We start from the raw sequence: 15679 nt of genomic DNA, 5'->3' as shown, positions 1-15679 counted from the left end.
TCAGGTTAACGCAAAATAATAATAACAAAAGAGCAATGAACACGGGTAGGCTGCCTTTTACCGCCACTGTTTTCACCACTGTCATGAACTTAAGGTCAGCAGCAATCTGTATAAAAGTGAAACCGTGGAGACTAAAGCCATAATTAACAAGGGATGACTGTACTAACACCCCTTTTGTGGATTCACTTAACCACAGGGATGATAAGCTGGACTCTGAAGGGTAATTCCCCAAACAGTGGTGCAGAATTGGCCTTAAACTATCTTCAGAGTCATGACAGCCTTGAAAACTACAGCATTTACTGGACCCTGTTTGAAGAAGAGATGGCAAATCATTATAAGAATACCTGGTGTGTTGAGGATAAACAGAGCAACATTGCCATAAAGTCCTGACATACCTTATTCGTCACACAGTTTTAAAGAAGATGGTATTTGGTGCATCACAAGCTTAGTTCCCCTGACATCTTGACATTCAACCTCTCTTAGTGACAGATTTAAAGACCACAGTCTGGTGCATCACAAGCTTAGTTCCCCTGACATCTTGACATTCAATCTCTCTTAGTGACAGATAGATTTAATGAACACAGTCTGGTGCATCACAAGCTTAGTTCCCCTGACATCCTGACACACAGTCTTGGTGGTGATGCAGTTGTGTGTATGGCTGGTGCCCCTTCAGCCCCACCATGGTGTGTGTTAGGGGTAAACAGCTGGACTGACTGACTGATGAATGGAGTGACAATCTTAGGTCCATATTCAAAATCACTTTGCTCCCTCCTCGGTTATTTTCAAAGGCCACAGTGATGATGAGTTGGGTTCTGATGTGTGATCCTCTTGTAAATAATGTGTAAGTCTTGTTAATCTGTCACTGGAACCATAAAAACACCCTCAACAACATGTGTAACTAAGTCTTGCTAATCTGCCACTGGAACCATAAAAACACCCTCAAAAACATGTGTAACTTCAAGTATAGTCTTTTGAATGTAGTGGAGGTGTGGTGCAAAGGTGTTTGAGAATATGGCCCTCAGACAAAACATAGATGCATTTAACATTCACAAAACCACAAAAAAAGACGTGTTTCCTTCATATAATTGTTAAACGCTATGCTGTTTCCCCTTGAGCCCCGTCATAACCTGTGTTGGGGATGTGTGTGTTGACTGTAAGATGAGTGAATTAACGAATGGATGGACTGACAGTATCTTAAACGCCACAGGTGCATTTAACACACATAAAACAAGTATTCGCTAAAAAAAAAAAAAATTTTCCAGCATATATAATTGGTAAACCTTAACACAACACAGGTGCATCTTGCTCATAAACAAACCTGTATTTATCGAGACGCATTACAGAACAAGTGTGTGATGGGACGCCAAATAAACCAAACCGAACAGGTGCATGTACGTAACTACTGTTCGTTTTACAAGTGTGACATGAACTGCTTGAAAAAGATATGCTGGGTGACCTCCTGACCTCACCTGACCTCACCTGGAATTTACCTCAACCATAACTCCCTCCACTCCTTGACCCTCTTGTTAATCTTCCCTGGTACACCTCTCACTTTCTTAACCTCACCTGACCTTACCCTTGTGCTCTCTTCTTCCTCTATCTGACCTTACTTGGAACTTACCTCTCCCATAATTCCTTTGCTTCCTTTTCCTCTCATTCCTCTCATTACCCCATTTATCCTCTTTCTTGCATCAATTTATGTATTTACCTTTAACCTATTTCCTTCCTTCTTGATCCACTTGTTTCTCTTCTTATTTCTTTCTTCCTCCTCCTCTTGTCGTCTTTTTCTGTTAATATAAGTACTACATCAATTTCTATAAACCTTCACCTTATTCCCTTGTTTCTTTCCTCCTCCTTCCTCTTCTCTCGTACCTCTCTCACCCTCCTCCTCTTTCTATTGTGTATCTTCTATCCTCTTATAACTAACACGAATTTACTTCTATTCTCTCCTTTACTCTCTTATTCCTTCTCTCTTTCTCCTTTCTTCCTCCTCTCTTTTATATTGTGTTTCTTTCCCATGTACAGGTAATATTGACCTATGGCATTCTCTCATTACCCATTTTTCTTCCTTGATTCCCATTTTCATCCTCCCTTCCCTGTCTCTTCTCGTTATTGTCTCTCTCTCTCCTATAAAAGTAACCAATTAATATCCCTAGGAATTTTTATCATTCAGTCTCCTTTTCCTTTCTAATTTGCATTTCTTCTCTTTTATTTTTCAGTTTCTCCTCTTTACTGTCTGTCTTCTATATCAGTTTATATAATGTTGGAGTTTACAATATAAACTGTTTTCTATATTTGAGGTCAGTGTTTCCGAGTGTGTGTGTGTGTGTGTTTGTGTGTTAAGTAGCATGGTGTGTGGTGGTACTGCGGTAGTGTTGTAAAGGAGTGACTGACTGTGTTTATTCATCAGTATTTAAGAGATGTGGTTGAAAGGCAGCGTTTTGAGATGCCATGTGGTGTTTGGTGGTGTGGTGCAGTGGTGTGTGTATGTGTGTGTGTGTGTGAGAGGATATCAAGAAATAGCTGACAGAATTAATAACAGCATTTATTCACCAGCTATACAAAGATTTAGTTACGAGACTGAAAGGTGGTGTGGTGTGTGTGTGGTGGCGTGTGGTGTGGTGTGGTAGGATAGTAAGAAATGAAACTAATGAGAATGCAAGGAAGGAACGCAATAAATGAAATAGATACAAACTTTCACCCAGCCAGATAAGACAGGAACTCACCAAGAAGTCGAAAAAAAAGAGCATTGAAGTCTAGGAGAAATAAAAAACTTATGAAAACTCAAGGAACACAAGAATAGGAATAGATAGAAACTTATACTACAGCCAGACATAGATGGAAATAGATAGATAGATAAAGTACTAATGTATTATCCTTCAGAGGTGGCAGTGGAGGGAGAGGAGACCACAGCAGAGGGGGAGCCACAGAATGGGGCAAAGGAGGAGGTGGTGACCGTGGCAACCTCCCTCCCCACCCAGGCTGCTGCTCCTGGCTCAGCTGAGGAGGGTGACACAGCAGTCAGGCAGAGGTGGGTACACTTTGGGTATTATGGTTAGGTGAATGAAATGGACTCAGTAATCAGGTTAATGGTGAGGGGATGGGGTTTAAAAGGAGGTTGGTTAGATAAATTTTCTGATGGCTTCTTTCATCAACAGTTATTTTCCTGTGTTGGGATGATATGTTTTTATGAATGGACTTAATAATCAGGTTAATGGTGAGTCAATAGGGGGTTTAAAAGGAGGTTAGATAAATTTCCTGATGGCTTCTTGCATCAACAATTATTTTCCTGTGTTCGTATGTTATGTTTTTATGAATGGACTCGGTAATCAGGTTAATGGTGAGTCAGTAGTGGGCCTTAGAAGATCATATACAAATTTATAGATAGGGATAATAGGTGGAAATAGGCAGATGTTTTTCATTCATTCCCACGTGTAGGCCTGATGGCTTCCTGCACCAGCCCTTGTGTTCTTAACCTTTTGACTTTAACATGGAACAAATGACATGACTAAAAGCAACATATGAGATCAACATGAGCACCAGCAAGAAAGAAAGCGATGAAAAGGAATAGATCGTACAATGTTTAACTAGTAAAACATTGGAGATAGCTGAAGAACAAGAAGAGATGGAGATAGCTGAAGAACAAGAAGAGATGTCCCCATGTTGTTAGTGATTGAGGAAAGGTTGTGCCAGGTAGCAGTGAATGGGTTACGTCACTGGTCCCCAACACAGCACCTTGTCCCTGCAGGTTACCGGAGAAGGGTGTGCATGGCTTGGGCCGCATTGAGCTGACGGTGAAGTACGGACCTCGCAACAACTTGATCATTGTGGTCCACCGTGTCCTGTGAGTAAGAGTGTGTGTGTGTGTGTTTGTGTGTGTGAAAGAAAGCTTGAGAGAGAGGAGAGGTGTTAAATATACATGCCAGATTAAAAAATACATGAGAATTCCCTTTTCTTCTGAATTTTACATCCCTCAAGACAAGTGCCATATTTTTTTTTGTGGACACAGCACCTAAAAAAAACACCCACTCATTCCACCCAACACCCACAAATACCCTGATTTCTTCACCCTTTTCACACATCAGCAAGTCACAAAACCATAAAATCTCACACACACACACACACACACACACACACACACACACACACACACACACACACACACACACACACACACACACACACACACACACACACACACACACACACACACACACCACCACTACCATCACCTCACACATCACCATTTCCCTCATCACTACCTCTCACCCATCACCTCAAATTCACCAACACCTCACACCACCACTTCTAACCCATCACCACCCTCCACCACACTCCAGGAACCTGCCAGTGGAGGACGACGGGGAGCTGCCAGACCCTTACGTGAAGCTGTACCTCCTCCCAGACCACAGCAAGGACAGCAAGCGCAAGACAGACGTGATCAAGGACAGCTGCAACCCACAGTACGATGAGAGGTTTGAGTACCCCCTGCCGCCCAATGAACTCACCAAGCGCACACTGGAGGTCACTGTCATCAATAAGAAGGGCATCCTCTTCCTCCAGCGCTCGCCCAAGATGGGACAGGTGCGTTGGGGTGTGGTGGAGAGGTAACGAGTGTGTGTGTGTGTTTTGGGCCAAGTGCAATGAAGAGATTATAAAAAAAAGAAAATACCAACTTAAATGCTATTCCTAGAAGACAATTTTTATTTATTTATTTATATTTTATTTTTATATATACCTAAACCAAATGAAACCCAATCCCGTCACCACCCACAGGTACTTCTGGACTGTGGGTTGCTGGATGCCTCAAAGCCCACACAATTATACGACCTGTGTCCCCCATGTGACGATGAGGACGAGTGAGGGCGGAGAGGTGTGCTGGGACGCGTGGCCAGCTGGCGGGGCAGCCTGAGGCGCCTGAGCAGACTGGCCAAGACCACCAAGAGGAAGGTGTGAGGTGCAACAACCCTGACCACTTATATAGCTACTGCTGCTGCTGCTATTGCTTCTAGGGAGGGAGGGAGGGAGGGAGGGTGTTGGTGGAATAACGAGTGAGAAGGTTTGTGGTGATTTGAGAGAAGGTGTTGGTGATAAAATGTTACTTGGGCTGGTGTTTTGAGGGAATGTGTCTTTGAAAGGAAGGTACTTGGGAAAATAGTTTTTTGACAGAATGGGTTACTTGAAAAAGATGATGTTCTGAAGGAATGTCTACGAAAAAACGGTCGCGTTACTTGTGAAAAATATTACGTCTTGAAGGAATGTGTCTGAGAGGAAAAGTGCTTGGGAAAATACTTTGAGGGAATGCATGACTGAAAACAAAGTGGTATTAGGGTCAAAAAGGCATAAATTAAGTGTCCATTGCCTTGGTGTATCATAAAAAGTGAGTGTGACGAGTGTGCGGGGTTGTGGGTTTGTTTGTTGTTTTGTCAGTCCTGGTGGTGGTGGTGGTGGTGGTGTGTTTTGGGGACATTCTATACAAGTTTCTACCAAGATAAAGTAACTGATAAAGAAAAGAAAGAAACATAGAAAGAGAGCCAAGATAACTTACCCATACATTAAAAAAAACAGGATTCTCAAATTAAAAAAAAAAACCTAACCAAGATTCTCATAATACAAGTAAAAACCAATCTTCTCAACACTAGCATAATATCAACCCAAATATAAACACTTCTACAAAATTTTGACACATATGAAGACAGCTTTCATGACAGGGAAGGATCTAAAACTAAGGAGTAGAACTGAAGGAGAGGAAGAAAGGAAGGAAGTGAAAGGGAGAGAAAAAGGAGGGAAAGATTAGAAGTGAAGGAGAGGAAGAAAAGAGGAGGAGAGGAGAGAGAGATTAGAAGTGGAGGAGAGGGAGAAAGAAAGGAATAAGAGTGATAGGAAAGGAGGAAAAGATTAGAAGTGAAGGAGAAGAAGAAAGGAAGGAAGAAGAGTGAAAGGGCAAGGAAAGGAGGGAAAGATGAAGTTAAAGAGGTAGAAGTGAAGGAGAGAATGGAATAAAGAGTGGAGAAGAAAGGAGAGGAAACAGTGAAGGAGAAAGGGAAGGAGAGAAAGACACAAAATTAAGCAGTGAAGGAAGGGAAATATGAAGTAGAAAGAGAGGAGGAGGAGGAGAGAAAAATTAAAGTGTAGGAGAGAAAGAAAAAGAGGGAATAACAAAAATGAAGTAGAAAAAGTGAAAGTGAAGAAAAGGATGAAGAGGAATGGAGAGGAAGGCAAGAATAGAAACAAATGAAGAAGGGAAGAAAAAGTGGGAGAGGAGAGAGGAAGGGAGGGGGGAGGGGATGGGATGGGATTACAAGCCTTAGGGCAGGTCAGACTGGCCACACCTTCGCCTTGGTCACAATCCAGCACACTTCACAAATAGAGGAACAAAAACACAACCAGTATAACGAACGGTAGACTATTAACCTAACCTGCCTTGTCGCGACCACTTAAACCTTTAATTAACTTCGGAGCTTGCTAGACTCTTTGGCGTCGTCGTTTAATAGACCAGTTCTCACAGTCGTTTGTACTCTAGTGGTAAAGTATTGTATAATAATTTCCTTTCCATTTGAGTGTATCATATTGCCATCTCATTCATAAGGCTGAGAATCGAGGGCAGATCCATTTCCCTTGGTCCTTATGGCGTCTTGATTCACGAGCACAAAATTGTCATTCATCTATTTTCTGCGGCGCCTTGAGGTTAAAATTCCATCATTCACTTGTTTCTGTGTCATGGAAAGGTTGAAACTGCATCATTCATCCATTTCTTCGTTACCAGAAAGTTGGAATTGCATCAGTCATCCATTTGTGTCACCGGAGTTGACACAGATCGCATATCTTGCATATCTCATCCGCCACTTGCCATTCAACACATTCATAAGCAGACACGGCATTAGCTAGCTTGTCTCTTGCCATAGCCCTAACAAAACAAGCCTTGCGTCCCTGTGTGCAGTGGGAGGAAGGGCAAGGCTAGCACAGGTCCCTAAGAAAGCATTACATCCCTGTGTTTCAGTGGGGAAAAGGAGGAACAAGGGGAAACACAGGTCCCTAAAGAAAGCCTCATTTCCGTGTTCACTGGGAGGAGGGCCAAGGCTAGCACAGGTCCCTAAGAAAGGATTACATCACTGTGTTTCATTGGGGAAAAGGAGAGGCAAGGCTAGCACAGGTCCCTTCAACAAAACAGGCAAACACAGGGTCCTCCAGTCAGCTTGGGGGATGTGGTAGTTTAGATAGATATACCATGGATGTGTGGCCTTAAATAGCTTGGTAGGGGCTTGGTGGGGCTCAGGGTGCTGCTATAGCCTTGTAGTTTGCTGTGCTGCTTGGCCTAAGTCGGGGAACTGCTGTGTGGCAAGGAGTCGAGGAGGACTGATGGTGTTCATTTGTGGGATAAGTTGAATAATTTGTGTGTTTAGAAGCACAAAGAGATGAGATAAAGATAATGCATGTTATTCATATTAAGTGCAAAATGTTGAAGGATCACCACGTTTAATCAAGTTTATTGGGAAGGTAAGGTGTTTTTGCCATGCCAAGTGTTCATTGAAGGAATCTCATTAGTGTTAAGTGCCACACACAAACAAAGGCTTTACAACTTTGTATTCCAGGCTAAGAGAAACAAGCTTTATAATTTTGTATCTCGAGATGTAACACAAGAAACAAGCTTTATTTCTTTATATCCCAAGCTTGTACTGAAAGAAACAGGCTTTATAACTATCTCAAGCCTGTACTGAGAGAAATAAGCTTTATTTCTTTATATCCCAAGTTTGTACTGAAAGAAACAGGCTTTAGTTTTCACATGCATTAAGAAAATTGGCTCTTTTTTGCAACCTACATAAAGAAAAGAGGAAGAGAAGCAGCCAGATTAGCTGTATGTTCTCCTCACCAGAATTCTGCAGAAGTGAGGTTCTCCTTGCCACACACAGGGACAGAAGTCAAGGCTTTCTACCACAATATATAATAACAGGTGTAGACTAGTTTCCTATATACTGTAGCTTTGGTATTGATGTCCTATGAACACACAGGTTTATATCAAGTCTCGTGCAATCTCGTGTAATGCAACATGGGCAGCAGACTGTGAAGTTTCTGTAAGGAATGCACAAAGGTTTTTTTTTTTTTTTCTGATTCCATGACAGACCTTAAAATAGGTTTAGAGGAAAGAAATGTCCTTAATTTAATCCAGGTTTTGAATTTTCTGGTTAATTGTTGGTTATTTCATAGTTTAAATAAGAAGGTTTGGCATAAAGGAAACAATCCGGTGCTAGTTAGAATTGAGGCTAAAAATGTAATAATCTTAGGTGTGGTTTTAGTTTTACATGGCAGCGTTATTAGGCCAAACAAACCCCAGGAAAAACAAGTGTTGATTTACGTGAGTTTAGGCGCGTGAAGGACACATGAGAGGGAACTGGGTGCTAATCAGTATTGTTGTGATATTGTAGAAGGGAAAGGTAAGCCACTGGAATTGTACAAGAGAAGGAACCACTGATATTATTGGAGACTGCAGGAGTGAGTTAGAGAAGTGAGTGAGAGGTGAACCTATTAAATCCCTCCATTAGAGTAGTGTAGTAATGATAAGTTGTAATGCGCCACGCACACGTCTGTCCTTGTCCTTCATGCACACTGGCAAGCCGCCCGTCACTGTCTGTGGGTGTGGCATTTCTCGGCGCTTGCTGGGGGCTCCGCTGAAGTGTCTGGGAAAGGTAACAGCAATTCGTGCTTAGAACAAAACTCCTTGTATTTTTAGTGGTTCTGAAAAAAAATCTCTATTTTGTGAAACTTCTTGTGTTCATTTGTATTCCTTGTCAGTTTTCTTCAGGTTCAACAACTCCCTCTTAGAATAAAACTTTGTATTTTTAGCGCTTCACAAAAATAATCTCACGTTTTGTACTTTTGGACACATTATTTTGTATTCATTTGTATTCCACTCACATGTCAGCTCTCTTTAGCTTCTGTATGTAGATGTAATTTTACTTTCACTTTCTCACAGATTTTTGCAGGAAACGAGTGACTTAAAACTTTACACGCACTGTCGTGTCCGCTTCACCGTCGCTTGAGTCGGTTCACGCATCATGGGAGCTCTAAGATAAGTCATACTGGTGCCAAGGTTGATTCACAGTATGTAGGTGATTTGCAAACCATAGGATCTTTGTTTGATAGACGGTAGACTTGCTTGTTTGGTGATATTAATATAAACAAGTTATTAACAGATCATATTCTGAAATATTTCTGCTTCACACCTCCACTACTTTCAAAAGGCAACGTAATTCAAGTTACATGGGTTTTTAGTGGTGTTTTTTTATGGTTCTAGTGACAGACTGACAAGATTTCTTCACTGGTAACAGGAGAAACACTCTTGAGAACCCGGCAAATCACCTGTGTAGCCTTTGAAAGTGGTCATGTAGAGGGAGCAGAGCGTTTCAGAATGTGAGGTTCTGGAGGACTATATTCTGAAACATTTCTGTGCTGTACCACCACTACTTTCAAAAGACTCTATGTAGTTGAAGTTACACAGGTTTTCAAAGATGTTTTTATGGTTTTAGTGACAGATTGACAATTTCTTCACTGGTAACAGAAAAAACACTGATGAGAACCCAGCAAGTCATATCTGTGGCATTTGAAAGTAGTTGCGTTTAGAGAGCAGTGTGTTTCAAAATACTGTACCAACTTCTCAAGACTGGTGATGGTGGACTGGAAGACACCACAAAGGAGGGAGAGAACAGCTGTGAGTGTAGGGAAGACAGCTGGAGGTGATAAATCAGATGCATATTGTTTGTTGCAGCTGTTGTGTGTGTGTGTCTGTTACATTAAGGCTCTAAAAGGTTGTTAATTGCCTGCCAGGAAGGGAACGTGATCTGATGTGTTTACTGTTAGGGATTTGAACGTGATCTGAGTCCATAAATGCACTGACTGATCATTGCCTTTCCTTATCCTTTTCTCCTTATTGCTGGCAAGAAAAACAAAATATACACATTACTTTTACTACATTTATTTTCTAAGGTATAAACTCTTACTTGCATAATGATTAACTCTTCCACTGTCATTGGTACACCTTTAATTAATCATTCTGGGACATTTCTTCATATATATATATATATATATATATATATATATATATATATATATATATATATATATATATATATATATATATATATATATATATATATATATATATATATATATATATATATATATATATAGCAAAATCTATTCTTTTCATCCCTATTTTTCTTGTGAACACTGACAGAGGTTTTATACACTGCTTTAGTGCTTTGAATTGGTGTATATCACACTGAAAGGGTTAATTCCAAGTCACAAATGGATAAATAATAATGATTCAACATGTCATGTCAATAATTTTATAAGAGTCTGCACTACTTCCTAACCCCCCTTGTATTGTAGTGTAGACGATGAGACGATGGACCAAAATAATAATGATTTAATATGTCATATCAATAATTTTGTAAGAATCTGCACAAAATAATAATGATTCAACATGTCTTTTCAATATTTCTAAGAACCTGCACTACTTCCTAGCCCTCCCTATGCTGTACAAGAGTCACCATGCTATGAAATGATAATCCAGTTATAAATTGATGATCTGAAAGAGAAAGATTCACTTAAATTTACCACAGATAAAAAAAAAAAAGGAACCCTGACAAGAATTTCCTGAAGTGACTGAATAATGAAAATAGAAACACTCGTCACCTTCCTTCACAATAACATCCAGGTTTGATGACAATGATAAGCGTGACGGACAGTGATGATGATGAAGATGAGCCGAGATCTGCCTCAAGCCCCTGGTGGTGGTGGTGGTGGTGGTGGTACCCTCAAGCCTGCAGCACTGGCCGGGCCTTCTCACTCGCCAGCTGTTGGTTGGTGATGGCGAATCCTGTCCCTCCCTGGAATTGAAGCGACTTTAATAATGAGTGGTGCCGGAAATTATTGCTTTATCATTATTATGTGCTGCCGGAGGGAAATGTATCAAATCCGGTGCCTCCCTTAAGACAACAACAACAACAAAAGTAACTAAACTAATCAACAGAAGAAAAAAAAAAAGACAAAATTTACAACTAGAAAACTAGAGGAGGAAAATCTTGAAATGAAAACAAGACAATTTCAACAGAAGTAAAAAAAAAAGGAACCAACACTGACACAAGCAGGAAAACTATGTAGAAGAGGAGGAAAATGTTAAAAATGGAAAACAAGAACAGATAGAAAAGAATTACACAAACAAAAAATTCCCCCCCAAAAAAAAGCTAACAAAAGGAAAACAATTACGAAAAAAAAAACAAAAAAAAACAAAAAAAACAAAGCAAGCCAAACCACACACTACAAACCAAGGGAGTGGATGGACACTAGACCCTCACCCTCTGCAGAGTAATGATGTCCTTCTCCGTGAGTGTCTGGCCAGTGAGGGGATGCTTCATGTCCTTACGAATGATAGTCTCCACGCAGCGCAGGGTCACCACATCACCACTGCCAGGGAGAGATGAGGTGCTGAAGTGGTGTTGGGGAAATGGAAATAGTGACAGAAATGGAAATAGGGACAGAAATGGTGACAGGGAAGAGGAATAGGAAGAAGAGTAAGGAAATGATGAGAATGAAGATTTTAGATTACAAAAAAAGAGTAGAAAATCAAGGTATGAGAGAAGAGGCAAGAATTAAGAGGACAAAAGGAAGAGAAGTGAAGGAAGGAGGGGAAAGAGAAGGATGAGGAAAGCAAGAAGAGGAGGAAAAGGGGACAATAAAGTTAAGACAGGAGAGGCAAGGACAAGGAGGGCAAGAAGAGGAAGAGAAGTGACAGTAAAGAAGGAAGAGACAACAATTAGAAGAAAGAAGAGAAGAGAAGAGAAAGGGAGAGAAAAGATGAGAGGAGAGAAGCAAAAAGAGGCGGGAGGAAGGGTGAAGAGGGAACAATAACGGGGGAAAGGGGTTGAAGACGAGAAATTGAGACTAAACAGGAGTGAAAAATTAATTGGAACAATCAGAGGTAATGAGAATAGTTTCTAAAGATTACTATTTTGTTTTATGTAAGAGAAGCACTACTACTACTACTACTACTATTACTACTAAGTCCATACTGACGTGGGACGCAGCACAACACACGCCACATTGTTCCTCAGCACATCACCAGTGACGGGACACTTATAGCGCTCCTGAGACCCCTCCAGCGATGGCCCCGCCCCACCCCGCTGTCCCTTGTCACTGTCCAGGGCCAGTGCAAACTTGACGGGAATCAGGTCCTTGGCTCTCAGGGGTTTCCCGCTGATGGGGCACTTGATGGTCTTGTCCTGATGTGGTGATGGGATGAGGAGAAATGTAAAAGCACCATTTTTTTTTTTCCTTGTTTTCAAATGTAAATATGTTTTTTTTTAGATTTCTTTAAAACTGGAAATGTAAAGCTGTCATTTTTTTTCCATTTTCAAATGTAAAAGATGTTATTTTTTAACTCTGAGTGTAAATATAAGTGTATTCACTTCTCACTTACTAATTAATGTAGTCCCTTTTTTTTTTTTATGTAAATGATTATGTGTATTGTAGTTACTGTATGTTAAATTTTATTTTAATCTATTTTGATTTACTGCAGTGGCTCTCTCTCTCTCTCTCTCTCTCTCTCTCTCTCTCTCTCTCTGCACCTAAAACATTAGTAAAAAAAAACACTTAAAAAAACAAGACATAACAAACCATTTAACCCTAAACACACACACACACACACACACACACACACACACACACCGGCTTAGCAATCTTGGCCTCCTTGTTCCCTGGTGTAAGAGAGGGAATCCAAAAGCTGGGGAGTTTCTTGTCCCGGCCAGCCACCATGTTGGACACGGAGGAACCCGCGGGAGGAGCTGTGCCCGAACTGCCTGCCTTCTTTGTGGCTGTGCTGGTGGTGGTGGTGGTGCTGCTGCTGGCCCCTGTGTGGTACTGTGGTTAATTGTGGTGGGAGTGTGGATGAGGGTGGTGTGTGTGTGTGTGTGTGTGTTAATGGTGATGATGGTGCAGGAGAGAAAGAAGAAGAGAAAGGGAAGAAGGGGAGGTTAAGTTGGGACATGGATGAGAAACAGAAAGAGGAGGAGTAAGGCAATGATAACAGTGGTAATGATGATGATAATGGTGATAATTCATAATCTAAAAATATTGCCAGTGAACAGACATGAGAGACTGAAACACACACACACACACACACACACACACACACACACACACACACACACACACACACACACACACACACACCTTTGCCCTGCGCAGCCTGAGAAGCGGAGGAAACAGCGGTCTCAGTCTGGAGGAACTTCTCTACACGGGAGCGGTTTTCTGCCTCACTCAACTCAGCCAACTCTGTCTGTGAGAGAGAGAGAGAAAGAGAGAGAAGCAAGACAATAAAAGGCTATACAATAACAACAACAACAATAATAGTAATAATAATAATAATAATAATAATAATAATAATAATAATAATACCTCACCTGTTCCTTCTTACACTGCCATAATAATAATAATAATAATAATAACAACCGCCATCTCACCTGTTCCTGCTTACACTGCCGTTCGTACTCCTTCATCTTCCGAGAGATCTCATTCTTCTTGCTGATGATGTACTCCAAGATGGCCTCCTTGTCAAATAGATGGCCCTCTGCAAGCAGGCCACAACACTCACCAACACAGCACACACCCTTCCTACTCCTCTCTGATGATGTGTTTATGTGTCATGGTGTTGCAGAGAATTTTGGTGTTTTTGGTTTGCTTATTGAATCTTAAACGACTTCATTTCCTTCTGCTTTGTGTTGCTCTTATTGAACTTTGAGGTTTTGTACAGATTTGTGGTGTTTTTGCTTTTTTATGGAATTTTAAAGCATTAATTCTCTCTCTCTCTCTCTCTCTCTCTCTCTCTCTCTCTCTCTCAATAAAGCAATGAAGAAAAAAGAGGAAAAAGTGAAACAGCCGCACCTCAAATCTGGGTTGTTCACCTCATATGCAACCTCAAAATACCAAAGGCTAACTCTCTCTCTCTCTCTGTCTCTCTCTCTCTCTCTCTCTTAAATAGGAGGGCAGGTGAATAGGACAACCTGAGTTACTGGGTTATCAGTGGTCAGTCAGAAGGCTTTAAAAGACACTGCTGAGGGCACGACAGTTCACCCCACCCCCCCTCTTTCTTGCCTTACCGGGGGTGACGACAGGATCCCGGCAGGGGTGGAGGGACAGGCTGCAGCAGTCGAAGTCCTTCACGCCGTCTTTGCCGTACCGCAGCTGCAGCGTGCCGTAGCCTGACACCTTGGCGTCCTTGCGCTTCTCATGGTAGGAGTACACCGAGCTGGCCGTGCAGTTCTTGGAGTGGCGCGTCATGGTGGTAGTGGTGGTGGTTACTGCGTGTGAAGGAATGGGTTTTGCAACTATTGGTTACACTTGTACTTAGAAATGATCTATTCAGGAGTATTTCAGGCCCTTATAGACCACAAGCATCCTTACACAGAAGCTAAGACAAGACACAAATACATACCTGTCACAAAACTGAGGAAAAATGTGCGATTTGTAAAAAAAAGTCCTGCTGGTCTTGTTTTTGTTTACTTTTCACAGATGGTGGAAGCTGGATAGCTCATCTCGACCTTTCATCACATATCAAAATTTAAAATTCTACCAATGACCATACCCAATAAATAAATCATTATTTTTTTTTAATTTTACATATAGATTAATTGTATATTTACAGACGCCTAATGGAGAAATAATAAAAAAGAGACAAAACATCAATATTATACTCAAAATAAAAACTAACACAAAAACTTCAATAAAACACAATAATTAACTTTTTAAAATTACTTTCACATATAAAACACCATGAAAACTAATCAAAGACAGAAAAAAACACGAAAAAATTCAATTACCCACGAAACCGTACCGTGAGCGAAACAGTCTGTGAATCTTCAAATCGTGGACTCAGTGGTGGCTGAGACGAGGCGGCAGGTGGATGTGCGGCTCTGTATCCTGTATCCCCGTGTCCTGTGTCCCCTCCACGTCACCTGGGCCGTCCTTGTAACCTGTCATCCCGGGCCGCCCACCTGCACGCCCTCACCTCACTTGTCCCAGCCACACCTTTCCTGAAGCCTTAATTAACTAATTACACCTGTTGACGTGGCAGTTCAGTAATTAACCGTCCCACCTGTAGCTTGTTAACGTGTCACCTGTAATTAAGCTCACCAGTGCGGATTTTTAACTCCTTTGACACCTGTATTTACTTGCGGCTTATTAATTTATCCTGCAGCTAATTAAGTTATTCGTACTTCTATCAGTTCTCACCAGTAACATAAACTTTTCCTGCACTTTTTATTTTTACGTGTAACTTCTAAATTCATCTGTATTTCACCTGTATTTGTATGTAGTTAATTAATACTCGCTCATACCTCCATATCCACCTGTCCTTACCTGTAATACCCATGAGACACACCTGTACACCTGTCAGACTCACCTGTATTGTTAGGATCACCTGTAGTAGTGTATCAGGTTTCATTTGTTTTTAATATATTAGTATTGTATTAGTTTTGTTAATTGAAAGGTGTTTTTATTGTTGTTAGGTTAAGTTATGTTAGGTCAGGTCAGGTCAGGTCAAGTGCTCTCACTCATCTCGTTACCTGTTCATTCCACACCTGAGTCACTTTTCATCTACCTCACTTAGAAAAGGTTATTTAGATAT

General features: G+C 41.1%; 3 protein-coding genes across 10 annotated transcripts in view; 2 read left to right on the top strand and 1 right to left on the bottom strand.

Moving 5' to 3' along the window:
• Window positions 1–9896, top strand: part of LOC135092469 (extended synaptotagmin-2-B-like) — a 56126-nt gene extending 46230 nt beyond the window's left edge. For all 8 annotated transcript variants that reach the window (XM_063991007.1, XM_063991006.1, XM_063991013.1 and 5 more), the window contains 4 exons: window positions 2884–3031; window positions 3749–3844; window positions 4341–4584; window positions 4777–9896. In XM_063991007.1, the coding sequence (XP_063847077.1) occupies window positions 2884–3031; window positions 3749–3844; window positions 4341–4584; window positions 4777–4863 (575 nt within the window). In that variant the 3' untranslated portion in view covers window positions 4864–9896. The remainder of the gene's footprint in view (window positions 1–2883; window positions 3032–3748; window positions 3845–4340; window positions 4585–4776) is intronic.
• Window positions 9897–9948: 52 nt separating this feature from the next.
• Window positions 9949–14611, bottom strand: LOC135092471 (nitric oxide synthase-interacting protein homolog). The gene is made up of 8 exons (XM_063991016.1): window positions 14489–14611; window positions 14154–14354; window positions 13518–13624; window positions 13228–13333; window positions 12724–12905; window positions 12073–12278; window positions 11355–11463; window positions 9949–10886 (listed from the first exon to the last, which is right to left on the bottom strand). The coding sequence occupies exons 2-8, from the start codon at window positions 14332–14334 to the stop codon at window positions 10815–10817; spliced, it is 963 nt and encodes a 320-aa protein (XP_063847086.1). The 5' UTR covers window positions 14335–14354; window positions 14489–14611; the 3' UTR covers window positions 9949–10814.
• Window positions 14612–14912: 301 nt separating this feature from the next.
• LOC135092470 (solute carrier family 35 member E2A-like) overlaps window positions 14913–15679 on the top strand; it is an 8086-nt gene continuing 7319 nt past the window's right edge. Inside the window, exon 1 of the mRNA XM_063991015.1 lies at window positions 14913–15679. This exon is cut by the window's right edge and continues 218 nt beyond it. The gene's annotated coding sequence lies outside the window, so the exon portion shown is untranslated.

Source organism: Scylla paramamosain, chromosome 40 (genome assembly GCF_035594125.1).
Source record: "Scylla paramamosain isolate STU-SP2022 chromosome 40, ASM3559412v1, whole genome shotgun sequence".
NCBI classification, from domain to species: Eukaryota; Metazoa; Arthropoda; class Malacostraca; order Decapoda; family Portunidae; genus Scylla; species Scylla paramamosain.
Note: the sequence above shows the minus strand (reverse complement) of the source record. Positions and strands in the feature narration are given on the sequence as shown.

Bases quoted from the DNA above. Each gene is read 5' to 3' on its own strand.
- LOC135092471 (XM_063991016.1), bottom strand. From the start codon at position 14,334: ATGACGCGCCACTCCAAGAACTGCACGGCCAGCTCGGTGTACTCCTAC. The intron at 12,279-12,723 runs GTGTGTGTGTGT...TCACCACATCAG, and splicing joins AGGCCAAGATTGCTAAGCCG to GACAAGACCATCAAGTGCCC. The intron at 10,887-11,354 runs GTGAGGGTCTAG...CTTCAATTCCAG, and splicing joins ACATCATTACTCTGCAGAGG to GGAGGGACAGGATTCGCCAT.